Source organism: Colletes gigas, unplaced genomic scaffold (assembly GCF_013123115.1).
Source record: "Colletes gigas isolate AHSC1104 unplaced genomic scaffold, ASM1312311v1 Colletes_gigas_Sc00009, whole genome shotgun sequence".
Classification (NCBI taxonomy): Eukaryota; Metazoa; Arthropoda; class Insecta; order Hymenoptera; family Colletidae; genus Colletes; species Colletes gigas.
This window is the reverse complement of record NW_025106638.1, coordinates 1,377,783-1,399,936: the sequence shown is the minus strand read 5'-3', so window position 1 is coordinate 1,399,936 and position 22,154 is coordinate 1,377,783. Positions and strand designations below refer to the sequence as shown.

At 37.4% G+C, this 22,154-nt stretch overlaps 1 protein-coding gene across 1 annotated transcript in view; it reads right to left on the bottom strand.

The window, feature by feature from the left end:
• The window catches only part of LOC122397535 (regulating synaptic membrane exocytosis protein 2), a 96,150-nt gene that overhangs the window by 38,238 nt on the left and 35,758 nt on the right, over positions 1 to 22,154 (bottom strand). Inside the window, exons 4-9 of the mRNA XM_043396766.1 lie at positions 14,456 to 14,537; positions 12,931 to 13,072; positions 10,486 to 10,740; positions 6,188 to 6,347; positions 3,723 to 4,028; positions 605 to 815 (exon numbers count right to left, since the gene is read on the bottom strand). Coding sequence (XP_043252701.1) covers positions 605 to 815; positions 3,723 to 4,028; positions 6,188 to 6,347; positions 10,486 to 10,740; positions 12,931 to 13,072; positions 14,456 to 14,537 — 1,156 coding nt within the window. The remainder of the gene's footprint in view (positions 1 to 604; positions 816 to 3,722; positions 4,029 to 6,187; positions 6,348 to 10,485; positions 10,741 to 12,930; positions 13,073 to 14,455; positions 14,538 to 22,154) is intronic.

The following is a 22,154-nucleotide window of genomic DNA, read 5'->3' as shown; positions in this document are numbered from 1 at the left end:
TTGCAAATGGCTCAACCTGGATTTATAAAATTTTCCAAATACCTCCTGAAGCTTCAACGAAAGCCCCGTTACGAAATTTTAAATAACTTTCGAGCAATCAATTAAAATATAAAACCAGCACAAAATTTGATAAATCCCCTGCGCTCGATAGATAATTACAATTCGATCGGCCCGTATCCGCGAAAACAGTTCGAATTTTGCTGGAATTTACAATAATAAATATTAATTAATAAAACCGAGCGAGGAGCTTTTATCCATATTATACAATTTCACGATTAACTTTCAAAGAGATTTTATCAAGTTTTATTAATGGATCAATTTCAAAATTGAAACGCAACCCGAGTAATAAAATGCAATGACCAGAAAAAGATATGCAAAATTTGGTAAATTACGCTCGACTCTATATAATTATTTAATCAATCGTAAACGAATTACACGAAGCGTAACATATTTTTCGTACCGACGGTAAATTAATCTTATTTTCAAACAAGTTATTTTTTATATCTCGTTTTTATTATTGTTTAGTTTTCCAGTTTGAATTGTTCCTCTTATCTCGAACGAATTTTGTAGGTTTGGAGAGTTTAGTAAATAATAAGGTACTTACAACTGAGAACCTTTTCGTCTGGTGCGCCGTTCCTCGTCAGGAATCAAAACTGGAGGCTGAGTTACAACCGCTGGTGGAATCACTGGCACAGGCGATGCCTCCAAACTCATCATGCTTCCATCTTCGACGCCAACTTCGTATGGCATCACCGGCTTCGTTGCACGAAACGATGATCTCCGACTGGTCGGTCTTTCCTCCGGTTTCCTATTTCCTGTGAAAACAAGGTTTCAATCCGGGTCAGCACATGCTCTTTACGTATATTAATTCATCTACAAATTAAATCAATCTTAACCTGGAATCCACATACAGAATTTTCAACACTCGCTATCTTATCTCGCTGGGTCTTTTTAGACTCATACCTTACGTTTTGCAATACTTATATATTTAGACTTCTAACCTATAATAATGTAGAGATCCTAATTTTGTGCTAAATACTTTTGAATTCTATTAAGAGAATACATGTTTTATAAGGCCCTTGCTCTTAAAATATCAATGAAATATAAACAGTCACAGAGTGCATAATGTTCAGCACTGAGGGTGGAGTGACCGTCACGTTGGCCGATCGGATCGTCGAAGGTTGTAAATCTTCTCTCCACGACTCGAGTGCGTCTCCACGACCTGATAGGGTGATGGAGAGGATAAGGTTGTTTCTATGTGGTTGATGTTTCTGAATCAGAGATGGATGTGGGACAGTCTCGCGTCTGTGGTCGATCTCTAACGATTGAAACTAGGACGCTTGATGACGATGGTTCGTCTGTTCGCTATGTGTTTCACGAGAGAGATCCTTTGGTAGACTAGACGAGATTTGTCCCACCGGTCAACATGCAATCTTGGTGGTCGAGTTGCGGCTGTGTCTAACAACGGGGACCACTCAGGGGTCGCTGCCGCGCTAGAGCACACCGATTGGACTATCGAGACCTCCCCCTGCATGCCAAGATTGCCAAAAGGTGGTAACTGATAGATAGGCCCAATCACTGGGGTGATTTGGGTCCGTCGATCTTAGGGAGGGTGGTCGAGTTGCGGCTGTGTCTAACAACGGGGACCACTCAGGGGTCGCTGCCGCGTTAGAGCACACCGATTGGACTATCGAGACCTCCCCCTGCATGCCAAGATCGACTAAGTTTTGGAAGGAATCTGGAGGTCCAATCACTGGTGTGATTTGGTCTGTTGATGGGTTTGGCCTAAAGACCAATGCATCGCATTGGTCGCTCGGTGTGTGCGACCGAGGGCCTTTGTCAGCCGGAATGTATTGGAGTCATGGACATGTGCATCGGCTGGTAAACAGATTGTAGCTAAGGAGAGGAACTTCTTTGAGGAAAGATATATTGGCCCTTGACTGCAAGGAACTGTTCCTGTTGTTGGCGAGGAAAGTCGTCTGAGTTTGGTAACTCGAGACACTCCTTGACAGCTCGTAAAGTAGTTGGCCAGTGTGCCATGTGGGAGGCCTCGGTTTGGGCCGAGTGTCCCGATTTCAATAGGACCCTGTTTTCCTAGAGAACCCTCTCGCTTGGCGCGAGGACTGTTCCCGGTTCGAAACTGATTTATAGTTTTATGGCGACCCGTTATCTGAAGGGCCTTAAACCGTCGCCTTGCTAAGAAGTGGCGTGTCTAATGGAATTTACTTATGCGTAGGCACGAATTTGTTTGCTCAAGATGCATGCACTTGGGCTGTGAATTTATATGGCCGGAAACAATAACTTGTCTTGCCATCGGCCGAAGTTGGAGAATGCTCCGGCTCGAAACACATAATGAATACCAGAAACATTAACGTTTCAAAAAATAGGGGAAAAGAATGAATGAAAAATAAGCGTTGTCTGGGTCCAAACAGACCCACCAACTGCCGTACAGGTATTAAATATTAAGTTCGTGCAAAAGTTTTTTAAAATTAATGTTGAACATGGACAAATATTTGAAAGATTTAAAATAATATTTTATTCTAGCCCCCGGTGGAATATGAATTTCAAATTCTAGATAGAATTTCGTACGAGTAGAGCCAAGGGCCACGCATGGAAATTAATTAGACCGACATTGATCACGTTAGAAAGTATTTCGACCATTGGAAGATTAAAGTTTCAGTTAGAGATTCGACGAAAATTAAACGAAGTTAGGCTCGAATTGTCGTATGGACATAGATGTGGGTAGCTGGGAAACGTAGTTTCTGAAGGAAGCTAAACTCGATTACGCGACCACCAGGACTTTCGTTCGGCCGTAAGGGCCGCGAAAGGCACCAAGGGAGATAATCCGATGGACGGTCCTTTTGAAACTATCCTACGACTAACTATTACGCTCAAACCATAACACGATCATCAATTTACCAGGAGCAGCCAATACTGCTTGTACGGAATAATTAGAAATTACCCGAAACGAAAACTCTGATCCAGAAAACGCCACAGAACTTTTCAAAATATTATTCTTCGAGCCACGCAATACAGGAAACTATTATTTATACGATATTTAGAACACTTTTTCTGGTTGTCAAATAAATATATTATTTAGTATTACATTTGTATCGAATATTACATGTGGTTCACTACTGATATACAAAATCCTAATTTTAGAGTAAAGAGGCATTTAATCCCTCGCGTACCAGTGTTCTATTTATAAAATATTTACAACATTTTTTCTGGTTGTCAAATTAGTATACTATTTAGTATTGTATTTGTATCGAATATTACATGTGGTCTGTGTATAAGATGCCCCATTACTGATATAACAAATCCTAATTTTAGAGTAAAGAGGCATTTAATCCCCCACGTACCAGTGTTCTATTTATAAAATATTTACAACATTTTTTTTGGTTGTCAAATTAATATACTATTTAGTATTGTATCTGTATCGAATATTCACTCCACTACTGCTATAAAAATTCTAATTTTCGAGTAAAGAATCATTAAAGATCGAAATTGAAGATTGATAAAAATGAGGAGAATCGATGGCGGGAGAAATGTAAAAAATTGATGAGAAATTAAGGAGACTCGTCGTACCAGCAGCAGGAAGGGGAAATAGAATTAAAATTATAGGGAATAGAAAATGGAGTCAAGGGTGGAAAAAGCTAGAAAGGAATGAAAGAAATGAGAGGAGCAGGTGAATTATCATAAATATATTGAAATTGATCTACCTTGGGTCGAGATCGATGCCCTCTGCTGGGCAGCCGCAATGGCCATGGCGTTGAGTCCTCCGACGCCTGGGGTGGCGTAAACGTCATAAGCCGATGCCCGTCTGGGCAACATCGCCGGAAGCCTCAAGCATGGCTCCTGATGCTCGTGATAACCGCTACTGCCGGACATTGCGACCATGTTCTTCATTTCGTCGTCGTATGATCTCTGCCGAGTCATGCGCGATTTAACGCGAACTGTGCCACTGGTCCTACGAGCCCTGCTTCGACGTTCTTCCTCCTCGTCCACGTCAACTGGTTCCAACGGATCTATTGACATTGCAAAAAAAAACAGGATTCAGTCGTTCGACAGCTGTTGCAATCGGAGATCCCGAAAAAACAGTTACAGTAAATATTTGTATTGGGGAAAATCATTGAACGAAAGTTCTTTTTTAGGTAAAGATTTTCTGAAAACACCTTGATTAAAAAACATAGATTTATTTTTCTCAGTCGGTACTAACCGTTATTAATGACGGAATTATTTTCTCGAGTATATTTGACAAATTATTATCGCTTATAATCGTTACGAAAACACTTTGGTATCCCTGGATTTCATATTTATGATCGTTGGGTATTAATTCAAAGCCTAAAGCGTTGGCCAAATGCCCTAATATTTATTATAAATGTACTTTTATTAACGCTAGGTGTACTGACATTGCACAATTGAGTTCTATTATTTTATGAATGAAATCTGAAATTCGTAAAATTTACTTTAAATTGAAATGTGCGACTCTTGTTAGTATGCAAATTCCCGCTCGTGTTATACGGGGAATTTTATTGGATTATGGTCTTATGAATCCTTATGTACCATCCGTTCGTTGATGTTTTGATCTCTTACAAGTTAATATTTACATTGTCTGAGCCAACTTCGCTCAAAGTGCATTTCGCTGTCTACCGGTGGACCACGAGAGAATTTTAGTACTAAATAAATAAATATATATATATATATATATATATACACATGTATATATATTCCCTTATACATTCCCTTTCGAGCTACAATTCTCTCCACTTGCTTCTCGCCCATGCTTTACCGCGTATTTTCCGTCTGGACTTATGCTAATCCGACAGGAAAATATTACATACAAAAACGATTCGATACTTCCACGATAATAAATTGCAACAGTAGAATTTTCCACGAAACTCTTTATCGAAATCAAATTAAGACCACTTTGAATTTTTAATATGCAACGTTTTTTGGACAACCTTCAAGTTAGAAGTGTATAATAATTTATTAAGAAAACGAATTGAGGCCTAAAAATTAAGCACTAATTTATGTTGTTAATGGTAAGAAAATATTGAATACATTGTAGATTCGAACACTGAAACCTGATTTACAAAGTATTCTACATCGCCAACGCGAAGAACAGAGTCCTGATAAACATCGGTCCCCAAACTCATTATTTACAACAATAGTGGCTCTTGGTAATACTGACCTAGTCCTGAGAACAATCAGAATGAATGCCAACCGTAGCAACAAGCTCATTCGGCCTTCTGTAAGTTAGTACAATCTCTTCGCGAGTTACAGTAGCCCGAGGGCCAATGTATGCCAGTGTTTCTAAAACTTCTACCGCTTCAATGGCGGAAAACTTTCGAGCCCCCGGAACCGAATTAAATTCTTTATTTTGATGTACATTAGAAGACAGTTACCACAGAACGTGCTTGCATACTTTGTTTTAAGCGGTTTCATACTTTTGAATTTAAAAATTTTCAAATCTGTAAATATTTAATCGCGTAAAGATATTCAGTTTATTGAAATAATGGGCAAAAGTAAAAAAAGTAGTGTAGAATTATTGCATAAAACACTGTAGGGAGAAAATGGTGACGATTCAATCTTACGTTACCTGTCTTTAAATACCAGGCATGATTCGTTATGTAGCAACAGAATTTCAATCAATGCGCCAAGAATAGACAGTATTTCGCAATTGTTCAAAGAGCAATGCTCGTCAATGGTCTGTGAAAACCGAAACACGAAATGAAAGGCATAAATCAAGCGAGAAATCAATTGTATTGCAATTTCCATTATTCCGGAAACAAGTGCTTGAAAGGGAACATCAATGTATAGTGGCATTCAAAACTTTCTGAACATTTATCCGTTCTGCTTTGTTTCAAACACAGAAATCTAAAACGAATTTTAAAAAAAACGAAAAGTACTTTTTCCATAGATTACCGGGGAACTATTATTATTATTTTTAATTGCACGAAAATGCCATTAAATCTACTAAATCCTGAAAAAATATTTCAGGCAAAAGCTTGTGTTTTTGTTCTTCTTCTTCCATAAATCGTTGAATCCTCTTAAAGAAAATATTAGAAGCCTTTGGTTCGGAATGGATTGGTTTAGAAGTTTGTTATTAAAATAGTGTTAAGAAAAAGTAGTAGGAGATAGTTCTGAGATGGAATTGTAAATTGTGAACAATTGCTATACTAACCTACGATGGAAGAAGATTCGACGCCGACCCTTTGGGGACTGGTAGCTCTTCCCCTATCGACCTGGTGACGATCCGGAGACGTGGCCCTAGACTTGCTCTTGCGTTCCAAGTCCCTTTCCCACCTGAGGTCTTCCCGGCGTTCTCCTGCAACCTTTCGAAACTATAACATTACGACACATAGATTAGAGTCCAGCGCGAAACGACACCATTGCGTGATGAAGGTATAAAGGAGTTGGCGTGACATCGGCTAGAGAACTGTACACTGACACGACAAGCTTTGAATTAGGGGGAAAATTGTCTGATACGTCTGGAAAACAGCGAATGATAAGCAGTTACAGCGACGGCTAATTACTTGTCGTTTCGCATACTTTTCTACACGCACTTCGAACCTAATCTACCCGGATCAGTCCGTGTTTCTTTATGGAAATGTTAGAAGCAACATTTTCTGGCAAACTTTCATTTTGGACAATTGCAACCTCGTTGTTTCGGCTTGCGGTGATCTTCAAGCTTTGTGCGTTTTCACGAGATGTGCAGACGTTGTTTCGATGGGCCAGCGTGCACGTGGTGTGCTGCTAAAGGTGAAATGAACACGAAGTGTTGTTGCAAAAACTTTATTCGTAACTGTCTTGGGCATACAAATTGATCGCCTCGAGTTTTACTTGGAGCAGCTACCAGTCAGACAATCAGAAAATTCTTTTTTCCGAATTGGTCCGCTGCTACTGACGAACTTTCACGTTGCAAGAAGCACTGACTTTTCTTTAACATTTCCACTTGACAATTTTGTCAGTAATTATCGTCACTCGTGATCGCGTGCAAACACGGGTAAACGCGATTGTGGTCGCTTGTTAATGAGACCCAACACACACACTCGTGAAATTTCTACCTGTCAGATAAAAATAATGCTAAACAGATTTCAATCAAATCCCTAATCGTACAAAAGCATATGTAAATTTAAGAAACCTAATTTCGAACAAGGTTAAAAATTTAGTTTTGACTTTGGTTCGCGTTTTGGAGGGATCTAGAATGCTATGCGACAAATTCATCGGGGGTCTGAAGCAGCGTTCGAGCCAGGCGCAATTAGCGCTGGGAATCTGAAAATTAGATCTCGCGATTCCGTTAAAATCTGACGCAATTTCCTCGATTACACCTCGAATTGGATCAGCCGTTTGCACGCTCGATGCTTTTGCCCCGAAATTCACGCATCGATCGGGCACGGGCCAGATGCCAATATCAATTAACAAGAGGAAGAAAACAATATTCGCTCTATAAATCGGATTGTGTCACGCGCAGACACGCCTGCTTGTCGTAAATAACGAATTTCCTTCGAATCGTAAAACAGCTACGCGTTCATTCTGATGAAGCGACGTTCTCGAAAACGGATTAGCTACACATACCTCTCCGCGTATGTCCTTTTCCCGGGGACCAAGCTTTTTAATTTCACCGATTTTCCATTCTAGCAATGAGTGACAACTGTTGACAACAACCTATAAATTCTGAAAGGTTCTAAAACCTCGTGTTGTTCGAAATATTAATCCCTACACGTCCATGTATTTCCCATTTTATCGGACGAGCTTTCGTTGCACTGTAGAGTAAGATATGGTCAGTTATGACACCTGATGGCCATTCTTTATATACAGTAGAGCTCCAATTATCCGGCGCCCGGGTACCCCGACTATACTTCGGTAAATGTTATGGATTATATTTCAAACGAACAAACAAATCGCAGCCGCGTGCATCCAGCAGTGACGTCGATACTAAGAGTAGAAATGTTGTATTTTTTATTTTTTACTAATAAATTGTATTACTTTATTACCCACGACTGTGTTTATTAAAAGTAAAAAACAAATTTTTAAGAAAAATTGACATGGTGTTGGTGGAGAAATTTTTCGATAAAATTAAAAAATTTCAAATCATTCTAAAAAAATTATTTTCGGTTGCGGGGGTCAATTACAATTATTTTTGGTGAATAGACATACCCCCGAATTCCTGTCCACTTTCGAGAAAAAAATTCGAGTAGAGCCTAAACTTTTTACAATATTAAAAAATTTCAAATCATTCTAAAAAAATTATTTTCGGTTGCGGGGATCAATTACAATTATTTTTGGTGAATAGACATACCCCCGAAATCCTATCCACTTTCGAGAAAAAAATTCGAGTAGAGCCTAAACTTTTTACAAAATTAAAAAATTTCAAATCATTCTAAAAAAATTATTTTCGGTTGCGGGCGTCAATTACAATTATTTTTGGTGAATAGACATACCTCCAAAATCCTAACCACTTTCGAGAAAAAAATTGTTTACCGAAAAAGTAATGTCTGACCATACATGACATTTTTCCCTGAAATTTCATGCGTATGTTTAAAAAATCATAACTTCGGAACCGATTGGAGGATTCTAATGTTTCAAAATGCAAACAACGCGTATTCTGTTGGAGAATATTTAGAAATTCTAAGAATGTCCTTAAAGTTGTTCCTTAACCCCGTAAATAGAGAAAAACCCCATAAAAATGGTCGAATTCCTCGTTTTTATCACTTCATATGTAGATATAATTCAATTATCCAGCATATTTGATTCTCCGCCATTCTGCGTAATTTTACTATACTACGAATCCATGTTTACAATTAAAATTTTGTAGAAAATTATCACTAAATTTTCTGAACGTTATAATTCGTTTTTGTGTGTTTACCCGTTGTTTGCGCGCGATTGTAGGCAACGATAATTAAGTTTGACTCCACTTTGCACGGACGTTTTCACGTCTGTTTCTTTGAACCGCGTCTTTTATTAAGAAGGCGTGGTACGAGCCGCGAGTGAGAAACGAATAAGAAACGGTAGCGTATTTCGTTTAACTTTACTCGTTACCAGAGTTGCAACGGATGCTTCGTTGTTGTTGACCGCCAATTTCCGTTTGTTTACTAGGTAAAGATTTAAAGACCTAGAATTCTCATTCGTGACTTCTTTCTCGTTCTTTTTTCAACCGTTTTCCGTATCCTCTCTAACTGGCGCTTCGGCGTTGCCCACCCCGGCCCCCCCGTCACGGCTTCGTCTCTGATTTCAATTTCATTCCACTTTCTTTCGTTTCCGCAGCCGTTTCCAATGAAATGAGATTCTGTCGATTCTTCTCTCGACCAACAAAAACGATTTCCAATAAATTCTTAGGTTCCAAAGTCATCCGTTCCCTTACCTATTGTCTACTATCCAGTAGTTTTCCAGTACTCTTTTATTACCTGTATATATCGCTATATCGGGAATACCCGCAGAAACCCATTACAATGTTTACTCGTTGACCGGTACGTCGAGGATTATCATTTTTTATCGATCAAAATTGTTTCATAATAGAAATGGAGAACATTTGCGCTTGGGGTGATTCCATAAAGTTTTCGAAGCACGATTTAGCGATCGAAAAAGGAAACCGGATGAAGCGTACGTTTCAAGCATAAGGCGCCTTACAACATACACAAACATGCGTACAGTCGCAGGGAACTATATCGCAAGACAAATAGCCCACGTCGACGTTTAAACTAAATAAAATCGCTGTCGACGAACGTGCCAGGATATTTCCTGGCACACGACCAAAACGATGAAAGCATAACTGCCAGGAAAATTCAATTTTCGTCCGCAAACCACCAAAAATCAACTCTGAAAGAGTCAATATCTCCTCTGGACTAATTATACCGTGCAAGATGTCGAATAATATCGAGACTACCACTCATTGTGAACCAACAGTATTACAGACAATTTAATATCCTTTTCCTGGTTCTACCTGATTTCGTATACTTTTCACCGAGAAAATAACAAAGATTGCTTAATATTTTGCATGCAAGTTTGATTAACAGAGAAGGCAAAGAAAATAACTATACTTCACTGTATATAGTAAGAAAGAACACGTTAATAGTCAAGTAAACAAAAAATGTTAGTCTAATCCTAAATATTAAAATTACAATTCTTCCACTTTCATCATTATTTGTGGCATTGCAAATTAAATGACGTTGGTAAATTTTGTTATTCCAAATATTCTACACTTCTATCGTCAATAGTTTCGAAGATGTTCCATTTAGATGGGTCGCCCGTATATTTTCGACACCTATTGAATTCCTAGACAGTCCAGTTGCACTCGAACGTCATAGTTCACAGAATAATGCCAAAAAGAAATTCGATTCCCAAAACATGGCAGTGAACGCGATAACCGGAAACGATCGTTGAAGCGAATACGACTCAGCAAATGAATTTTGCGATGTATTCGTTGTTGAAAGACGTTTGAAAAGCGTGATTGAACATCGAACGAGCCCCTCCCCCACCTACCTTCTCGAGTTCTTTCAAACTGGCGGGCGAGACGTCCGAGTGCCTTCTGAGCTCCGGACTTCTCGGAGGAGCCAATCCGGTCCCGAGTCCACCGATTTGACTTCCGCTCTGACAACCGAGCCTCGCGTCGCTGTGCCTCCTCTGAAGAGCCTCCAGAACCGGGACCTCCAGCAGCGAGTCCGTGGACTCCTGAGTGACTATTGGCTGGTCCCGGGACGCGAGTTTTCGTCGACAAACGCTGCATCGCCAGGACGACTGGGGAACAGGTTCGTTAAACATTTATTCCCTCCAGGAGCGAAACTCGATGCTATTTGCGAACAAATTCTCAATTTAACGGATCACCTACGAGCCAGGACCGATATAAATTGAAACGACAGAATCTGGACAAGTTAATTTGGTGAAAACTAAGAATAATACTGTTCTAGTAGCTTCGTCTGAAGAAACCGTGTTATAAGAATACTCACAATATTATTTAATAAATAATAATACCAATATGGCCGATATAAATTGATTCGATAGGATTTGGATAAGTTAATTTGGAGAAAACTAAGAATGACATTGTTCTGGTAACTTCATCTGAAGAAACCGCGTTCTGAGAGTACTCACGATTTTGTTCCATAGAAGATAATACCAATATGGCCGGTATAAATTGATTCGACAAGATTTGGACAAGTTAATTTGGTGAAAACTAAGAATAACACTGTTCTAGTAGCTTCATCTGAAGAAACCGTGTTCTGAGAGTACTCACGATTTTGTTCCATAGAAAATAATACCAATATGGCCGATATAAATTGATTCGACAGGATTTGGACAAGTTAATTTGGTGAAAACTAAGAATAACACTGTTCTAGTAGCTTCATCTGAAGAAACCGTGTTCTGAGAGTACTCACAATTTTGTTTAATAAACAATAATACCAATATGGCCGATATAAATTGATTCGACAGGATTTGGATAAGTTAATTTGGAGAAAATTAAGAATAATACTTTTGTTGTAACTTTTTTCGAAGAAAACCTGTTCCGAGTGTAATCACAATTTCTTTTCAATAAAAAATAATATCAATTTGGCTGATATAAATTGAATCTATAGGATTTGGATAAGACAATTTCGAGAAAAATAGGAATAACACATTTCTAGTAACTTGTTCTGAAGAAACCGTGTTCCCAGAGTACTCACAATTTTTGTTGGTAAAAATAATACCAATATGGCCGATATAAATCAATTCTATAGGATTTTGACAAGTAAATTTGAAGGAAACTTAAAATAGCACTTTTCTAGTAACATTTTCTAAAGAAACAGTGTTATAAGAGTACTCACAATTTTTGTCAGTAAAAATAATACCAACATGGCCGATATAAATCAATTCTATAGGATTTTGACAAGTTAATGTGGAGGAAACTTAAAATAGCACTTTTCTAGTAACGTTTCCTAAAGAAACTGTGTTCCCAGGGTACTCGCAATTTTTTTCAGTAAAAGAAATACCAATATGGCCGACATAAATTGATTCTATAGGATTTGGATAAGTTAATTTGGAGAAAATTAGGAATAACACATTTCTAGTAACTTTTTCTGAAGAAACCGTGTTCCAAGAATACTCACAATTTTGTTTAATAAACAATAATACCAATTTGGCCGATATAAATTGATTCGACAGGATTTGGATAAGTTAATTTGGAGAAAACTAAGAATAATAGTTTTTCAGTAACTTGTTCTGAAAAAACCGTGCTTCGAGAGTACTCAAAATTTTTTTTCAGTAAAAATAATACCAATATGGCCGATATAAATCAATTCTATAGGATTTTGACAAGTTAATTTGGAAAAAAACTAAAAATAGCACTTTTCTAATAACGATTCCTAAAGAAACCGTGTACCCAGAGTAGTCGCAATTTTTTTCAGTAAAAATAAAACCAATATGGCAGACATAAATCAATTCTACAGGATTTTGACAAGTTAATTTGGAGGAAACTTAAAATAGCACATTTCTAGTAACGTTTCCTAATGAAATTGTGTTCTAAGAGTACTCTCAATTTTTTTCAATAAAAATAATACCAATATGGCCGATATAAATCAATTCTATATGATTTTGACAAGTTAATTTGTAGAAAACTAAAAATAGCACTTTTCTAGCAACGTTTCCTAAAGAAACTGTGTTCCCAGAGTACTCTCAATTTTTTCCAATAAAAAGTAATACCAATATGGCCGATATAAATCAATTCTATAGGATTTTGACAAGTTAATTTGTAGAAAACTAAAAATAGCACTTCTCTAGTAACTTTTCTAGTAACTCGAGTGTACTTTTTCTTGAATAGAAAATAATAATTTGTTAAATATCGTTAACATCATCAGTTTTTTCCATACATTGTATATAAAATTCATAGGGTATCGTCGAAGCAGTACATTGGGTGTCCGAATAATTTCGTGATAAATGGACGTTTGGAAGACTCACCGGATCATCGGAATTCGTTGTCGTCGAATAGCAAGCGCAGTCTTCGCAAACTTTGTGTTGACACTCGCAGCAAATTCTCGAAGATTCTTCGGGCGCAAAGGACTTCCGGCACACCCTACAATCGTCCCCAGTCTTCGACTTCCTGAAACGTCCGAATGAAAGTTCGTTCAAGTTTCGAGTTCGGGTCCCGGGCGGCGGTACGTTTTAATTTAATGGCGCGCCAACGCCGGCGAACATCAGCAAACAGTGTCCATAAAATAACAGTTCTTAGTTCCGTGGACATTCACGTTGGATGCAGCTCTGCCCTTTGGCCGGATATTAATGTGACTCTAACTGGCCGAGTCGTTCCTTTTTATTTTGTCCCAACGTGTAACGAAAGCTCCTATTTCCTTCGACGAAAATTACTGCCGCGAATATAAACCAACGTAACGGATGCACCGAAGAGTTACAACGCGAGATAATCGAATGTTGTTTTACTTATTCCTTAATATAGATTAAATTTTTGCATAACAAAAACTTCTTTATCTTCTCTGATTCTGATCGTCTGCGTAATAATCATAATTTCATAAATATTACTCTGTTTTGATAAGTATTGTCATGAATTAAAATAATTTGTCAATAAGTTGACTTCACCACGAACAGAATAGCGAATGTTTTTCTAAATACACAAAAATCTTATTATTTTTTTTTTAATTTAAATTTGATTTTCGTTTATTTCTTTTTATATTTCATTGCGGTATTCCAAACAACTGTTTTCAGTTGTCAAGCGCATAAAGGACGAGGCCATTTTAAGCTTGAATTTAAAATTGTGATAAATATTCCTGTATTCGTTCTTAAATTCCTGGAGACACAATAGAGACAGAAAAAAAACATTATTCTTGGTATAATTCCTCAGTGTTTCTGTTCCGCGCGCGAATGCTACGTAAATATTCCATTTTGAAAATTAAATTGCTGTTAATTACCATTTTCAGTTCGTGCATAATGAATAGGTAGATATCCATCTTCGTTAGCTATTAATTAGGTGCCACGAGCACAGTGCGTTAGGAATATCTACAATTACAGTCTACCCTCTTGTAACACGGTTTCGATAGAACACGGTGCAAAAATTCCGACATCCCTCCTATAACACATTTTAATAAATTTCGATAATCCTCCTACAGCACGAAATTTGTCCACCACACTGTTTTGGAAATTAAATTTTCATTTATTTCCATTTTAATGAACTCTTAATATCGTTAATAACATTTGCAACAAATTGATTTTCCTCTTTCATGTATAAAAATTTCTATCATTCAACGTCTCCGTTTATAACGCTAATAACAATCTTCCAGATTAATATTTAACAATTCTTTTTAACGTGTTAGGCCTTGTTTTTTTAGGTTTTTGTTTGCTTAGCTATAGAAATTTGTTTTAAAACGCACGTCCATTCTTATCCAAAAAAATTCCACGTCTGTGATTTGCACTAATTTATCCTTCACAAATATTTCTACAATTTCAATCATTTAAAAATTTGCAATAGACTTACGTTTTCGTTGATTCTGTCGTCGTTTCTTCCTTAGGTTGAGTATCTTCCGGCGGAGTAACCTTGGCGGGGCCAAATTTTGTAACTGCAAAAAGAAAAAGACATTCTATGGACATTTTTAATCAAACAAATCCAATATACTCGGATTGAATTTCCCTCAGCAAAGTTAGCTTAATATTATTATGATTCAGCATACAAAATTAATCTCGTTGAATCTGGATTTTAGACACGGTTTCCCAAACATCGTTTGCTTAGAATCATTTAATAAACAAGACTGTGCAATTATTTTAAACGTTCCTAGATTTGGAAACAAGCTATCTTGCCTTTAATTTTAATGGTAGATAATTGGTTCGCTTCGCTTCCTTTCTTCAATTTGATGTTGAATGAATATAGATTTACTATGTTAGGTACTTTGAGGAAATGATTAGCATTGTCGGCCAGCTTCCTAAAGGCGAAGGAAGTCAGCATTTTATAATTTTCTTTTGATGCCAACGAAGCATTGGGTTTTCCTTTCTTAACAAAGAAACATAACAAGAATAAAGAAAAACTGTTTATTCTTCTCTCTCTCTCGACCCTCCGCCATGGAAGAAAAATCAATTGAAAAACTGGGAAATCATCAGTTATTCTAAATTGCAACGAAACTAAATGGAGATACGAACGTTTTTGATCAGATTTATAAGATGAGAAACACAATATTTTTCGAGTTATTCTCAACTTAAAGCTTTCAAAGCCTCCAACAATTTTAGTGATTTATGAAATGCAAGTTTCCCCATAAAATTAGCATATCTAGGCAGTTAAACGATTCTATAAATAAAGAGAATATTCCTTCGCCGTGTTCTGTATTTTCTTTTTATCCTAGTTTAATCCTACTTTATCCGACATTTGCCTGATCTCCTTCAAAATAAATCTAACAAAAATGGAAGTTGTAAACGTTTTATTCGATATCTAAGACGTTGGTTTGGCCAGATTCCTGATTATTTAAATTTATCCAACGCAGAAAATTTAAGGCAACATTATTAAGGATAGTTGTAATATGGAACTGTGATTCTTGCCGCTTCCTCAAGTTACTATTGCAATAATATAATACTAAGTTAATAATTTCATTCCGAATCCCCGATGAAATTCTACCTTCAACTTCCTCGCTCGAGCACAAGCTCAAACATTAAAGTTACGTTAGACTCCTTTCAAATTTCGAAGTAATTAATATATATAGGAAGCACTAGCTGGGAAGTCTTCAGTCGGACCTCATTAAAGTCACCAACAACTCTCGAACAACTCTCGCATAAGTCTGAACATGAAAATCACAAACAACTCTCTTTAGCGTATTATGGAAAGTAGATTAACTTTGAATGATTTTTAATTATGTGCTGAATAAGTGGGATTATCGATCGTGAAACTATACTCTTAACTTAGTTTAACAATAATTATAAGAAAGTCGAGGAAAAATGATTTTAATTCGTCGAGTAGAAAAAACGAGTGATGGTCAGACGCGTCAGACGAAGCGTACTAAATTCCACTTGTTTCGGACAAATTTTCAAACTCAACTATTTCGAAAACAAAGGCTCGAACGAACCAAATTCTTGTTTAAAAAAGAAAAAACATATTTTCATTGACGAAAATAAATTTACAAATACACCGTCGTCCCGTTGGGGAAAAAGAAACGTCCCTAAACATTTTCCAACTCCCAAGTAGCAAAGAATGGGTTAAACACCGCAAATAAGTCGGATTACCAAAGGATAGGAAGACTTTAGAAAATTGAGTGGAAATCCATCTGGTAAAGCCGCTTTGAGAACCGTCGAGATTTCTTTGTCGTGCTTTTTTTTTTCGACGAACGAAAATTCGTAACATCACAGAACGAGAGGATTATTACTCGAACGAGTTATATCGATCGTTTAATTGGCCTGAAAGTCGTCCACTCTCTTTGCCTTTTTCACGTCGGTGAAAATTTATCGGCAGACATAACTGTCCCAACTTCATTTCACGTTCCATCGCTTCCTTACTTCGATGTAAAGCGTCACCCTATTATTTGAAATGCTCTACTTTCGCGCCTCGATAATTCTGACTGTAAAATATTACACCGGCCCCTCTGAAAGTCTGTATCAACTTTTATATAGTTTGTAACGTTCGCGAGACGTTGGTGTTTCGTTGGAGATATTGCATTTTGCCAGTTATTTGAACGCCCCGGAACGGAGAGGGAAATTTGCATCGCGTAAAAGGAAACCGTTTTGCATAAAGAACCTGCTTTGTGCTTTGTAAGAATGCGTTGAAGAACACAATGGCCCGCGAAAACATCGAAATACTCGGAACCGTGCGCCGCAAGAAGATTTATTCGAGAATTTTCGCAAAAATCAGCATTCGACCTTTTACAGCTCGGGAAAGAAAATTAATTACAACACTGGAACTGTCTATTTAGAATCTGTTAAGGGGTGCAACAGGTCCAAAAGGTTGCATTTCTTCTTGATGAACAGATAACACAATAATTAAATTTATTTAGAGACTTTTAAAATTATTAGAATTACAATTTTTTTTAAATTTGCAAATTACATTCTTTTGGAAAGTGGTATAAATAAATTTATTTATTTTAGAGAAAATTGTATGCATTGGACGAATCAATTCCTATCTCTGAAACTGTCGACTGAATTTTAGTCTATTTCGGTTTTATCGAGAAATATTGGACTTTCAGACTCAATTTTCTCTCGAAACTTCGGGGAGGTACGACGGTATTTCTTGCAACTTCCAAACAAAAGTTATCTCTTAGACGTTTTATAATTCCCTACGAGCTGTTGAAGGCCATGAATTATTTTATTTATGCACAAGGCACGGGGCGCGATATTTACGAGTTTTCGAACTTTGCAAACAAAAAATTATTACACATACACTCGCGCTGAAATTCTGAATTGTCGCCCAAGATTGCGCGCGGTCAACTGACAAAGGAAGTTAGGGAAGTAGAGTAGTTCGTCCGTAACACGCCATTTTTCGTTGGTTCCATAATAAGCTTCTTGAGGGTAATATTTCCTCTTCGACGGAACGTGGATTTTTCTTTTTTTAGTTATATTTTATATAACTAAACCAATGTTTTCAAATTATTCTTTTGAAACCTGCAAAGCATCTTTCAGAAATACCGAATAAAAATTATAGAAACATCCATTAATCTTTGGACTATTACGGTAATTTAGAGCAGAGTGGTACTTGGAAGCTGCATTCTAAAACGAGAGAAGCAGTTTACAGTGTCCTAAGTTCGTCGACGAAGAGGAAACGCTAAGAGAAGTTGGAAGGGCATAGTCATTTTCCTCTTCTCTCGACAGATAGCAAGGTAGTCGGTCTATCCGACCTCCAGCCCGCTTCTAACCTACTCCGTGTTCCATTAATTACCTCGATGACTAACAGTGCGATTGCGTTCCGAGATCAATTATAGCAATGACCTCCTTGATATCAAACGCGTTGGTAAGCATGCTGAATCCAACCGTGGTAGATTACAATAGTCTCGGTTGGCATTCATTGCGTGTTCCGCGCCAATATGGCAAACTCGTAAAGTCGTAATGTTGGGCTGAAAAAATTATATGTACAATGTTCCAGCGAAGCCGGTGTTTTTATTTCGCGACCATGTTCACTCTCAATTAACGATATTCGCGTCCAGGTGATTAGATATCAGCAAACAGAGCACTTTAGTGCTATCTATTGGATGATTGCATAAGTGCCCGATTTCTATACTTGCAAACTTCACTCGACAGGGTAGCTCTATTATTTTTATGTAGTTATAAGCACTTTTTTTTTTTAGACAATACGTATGTTAACTTTTCAAGTTCTTCTACTTCTTTGTAGCGCATTATACCTTCTTGCTGTTTGAGAAACAAAATCATCCTTGATTATAGCTTTCGTTGCTAATTTATCTCGTAATGTATTTGTCGATACCTCTTCATCTTTAATTTCAATTATATCACTTATATTACTACTTTTTTTACGCAACAAATTTGTTTCATCATGAATGGAATGTACTGTCTCATTCATTTTATCATTGTCTAAATATTTGACTATTGCTTCATCTTGTTTTTATGTAGTTATATATAAGCACTGAAAAGCTTATTGCGTCACGTGTCACATTAGCCTCAGACCATCATTCTGATAAGTTCATTTGCGCGTAAGAGAAATGTTTCAAGATGGAGAACGAAAAGGTACATTTGCGGTGTGTAATGCTATACGAATTTCGGAAGGGTGTGACTGTTGGTACTGCACAATAATACATTCAGAGCGTTTATTTAGACCGTGCTCCTGCTCTTCGGACAATTAAAAAGTGATTTGGCAGATTTAGAAATGGTGATTTCAACTTGGAGGATCAACCCCGATCTGGACTGCCTTCCGAAATTGATGACGACATTGTGTGTGCCTTGGTGGAGCAAAACCCAAGGATTACTACTTGAGGAGATTACTGAAAAAATGAATATAGATAATTCGACCGCGTTTCGCCATTTGAAAAAGCTTGGATTCATTTCTTGACTGAAAGGAATAAGTTCAACCGCATGACTGTGGCCGCTTCTCTCCTTGCACGTAACGAAAACGAGCCTTTTTTGGATCGAACGGTAACAGACGACGAAAAGTGGATACTATACAACAACGTACAGCGAAAAAGGACCTGGTAAAAAGGAAATGAAGTTGCAGAACCAGTTGCAAAAGCTGGACTGCATCCAATGAAGGCGTTGCAGTGTGTTTGGTGGGATTGTAGAGGTGTTATACACTTCGAGCTACTCCAACGAGACGAAACGATCACGGCAGACAAATACTGTGAACAACTCAGACTCGATGCGGCTATTCGAGAAAAACGTCCGATTTTTAGCTAATCGAAAAGGCATAATCTTCCATCATGGTAATGCTAGGCCACACGTCGCAGAACAGACGCTGCAAAAGCTACAGGAGTTACAATGGGAACTCCTACAGCACCCACCATATTCTCCAGACATGGCCCCGTCAGATTTTCATCTGAATAGTTTGAATGGAAAAATCTCAATTCCAAGGAAGATATCAAGAATCTCATGAACTTTCTTCAAGAAAAACCAAATTCTTTCTTCAAAATTGGAATCAACAAACTTGTAGATCATTGGAAATAATTGTAGAAAAGAATGGAGACTATATAATTGATTTATAAAACTGTATTCTATCAAATTTAACCGATTGAACTTCATTTCTAAATCTGGCACGAACTTATGCAATCATCAGATATTGTAAATTTGATTCAGATGTTTTTTCGAGAATTAATAACGAAGCGTATAAAACGTTACAAAATAGTTCTTTTGAATTTTATTTCATTCTTTATTGTTCGTTGATATTATTTTCTAAATATTATCAACAGTGCTTTTAGTATTTAAATCTGACGTTATAAAGGAAATCCACAAAGCTGGATAATTGTTGCTCGTCTCTGAAGAAGAATTTAAGGACATTGATATAAAATAATGTTGTTGAATAAAAATTCTAAATATTCGTCCACGGGTGTCTTTTGAAAGGTTCGTGTACAATTTGTATTTTCCCAGTGACGCTCGAGTGCCTATCAACGAAACGCGTCATCGCCGTCTCTGACGTACATACGATTTTATTTCGCAATTTGCAAATCCACTCTTCCCGCCGACGATACTGCAATCAACAGATACGTATCGGCAGTATACAACGCGGAAAATGTTTCTTTTTTCAAATCAAATTTCAGCATTCAACAACTATCCACCCTGAAGCTGACGTGGAATAATTAATCACTGCATTCCTTCCAAAATGGGCACTAATGGTTCTATAATGATCGTTCTATAATGATTTTACAACGTTTTTACGTTTATCATCGTCAACGTAACTTCGATTCTTGTCTTCCATTCATTGTTATTAGAATTATGTTTCGTTCCATTTTTTCATTAGACTCTGGATAATCGATATTGAAAATTGGAAAATCGAACGAAGCGAAGTTTGTATCCGGAAGATATAGGAAATCAGCGCGGAAAGGTTCTCCTTTTCCTTTTAGGCGGCCAAAGGAGTCACGGATAAAAGTGTAGCGAACACGAGCGAGACAAACGCATCGCAAGGAAAACTGTTTCCTTGGCTCGGAGTTAGAGTTTATTTCATTTGCTAAATTCGATGAGAATGACTGTAACGAAGAGAGCGAGCATCGTTGGAAAGTAGGTTAGCCCCGGCAAAGTAACAGAGACTTTTTCGAAATTGCAAATACCTGTCGGGCTTCGGGAGCAAATTTTGCAGGGGATTTCTTTTCTTCCCTATCCAAATTGAATCGAATATTTCGTCTACCGATCCGCATCCTTTTCACCCAATAATTGGTACGGCATTTTTATCGACTTCGACTTTCCCCGCGATTTCATTTTGTTCCACTTCGAGGGAGCACGTCTCACGCTACAAGACACGCGTGATTTGAAAGTTGAACGTGTCTTTTAATGGAATATAGGAAGTGGAGGAATAAATGTTAATTATAACATAAAAACCAAATTCTTCGATCAAAGTGATATAAAATTTAGAAAATCTTGCCCCAAATTTTATAGGGGATCCTTGTAGAGAAGCTTTAATCTTCGACTTCGCAATGCCTGTAATTGGTCACTGGTTATTTAATGGTCAACAATGTCAACTCATGGTCATGGTGGAGGAATGACTAAAGGGTAGAATCGACCGAATACTGATCACTACTGACCACTACTGACCACTACTGACCTCTGTTGATCACTACTCGCCACTACGATACGTCACTGTCCACTAATGACCAGTGTGTATCGCTACTGGCCACTGTTAACCACTGCCCACCACTACAGGTCATTACTGACCATTAATACCAAGTACACATCACTACTGACCACTACTAACCAATGGTGACCAATGTAAACACTGAGCTAACAAGTACGAATTTAGACATAATTGTGTCTTAAGACACAAGAGAAAATTGTAAGATACAAGAATACATTATAGAGCTGTTGTTCCTGAGATATTTCATGCTTTTGTTTCAGTAGTTGTGTAGAATTCTTCAAGTATATCTTCTTTAAAAAACATATTGTTTCAACCACAGTATTTGTGCCCAACATTGTCCATATATTTCGATCGTAAGAAATGCAAACTTTGAACCAAATGAAATGTTAAGAATTTAATTCTTCCCATTAATAAATATTGAAATAAAGAATTTGTTACTTATGTATATAATCACCTGTATACATATAATCTCAATCTCTTGTCCCTCAAAGACAAATATAGTATCTGATTCTTCAGAAACAAGAGTTTATATACCATAATAAATAAATACTTTGAGATTTGAAATAAAGTAACAAAGGATTCTTGTCTGGTGACACAGGCGTAAATCTCTTATCTTTAGCATCGAATAACAAATGATTATGATTGTAAGAAGTGGAATTACAATAATCCAGAGGTGCATTCAAATTCCAAATGAATTTCACGTCCTAGAAAACCGAATGAATTATACCTGTCCTCGGTAATCTCCAATAAATTACAACGCCTTTAAAAAGGGGTGGAGTATAAAAGCAACGAAATCCGTTGGTTAGCGATTGTCCTCAGGCACTCGCTTTACCGCTCGACGTTGCATTTTCCTGTTAAATGCGACCCGACAGTAATTAAGTAAAAAACGGGCATGCTATTTATCCGGGCTCGTTCCGTTTGCTTGCATTTTCTCGCGCGAGACCGCGTTTAAGCCGACTACACACGCTCCGCTCGACGTGAC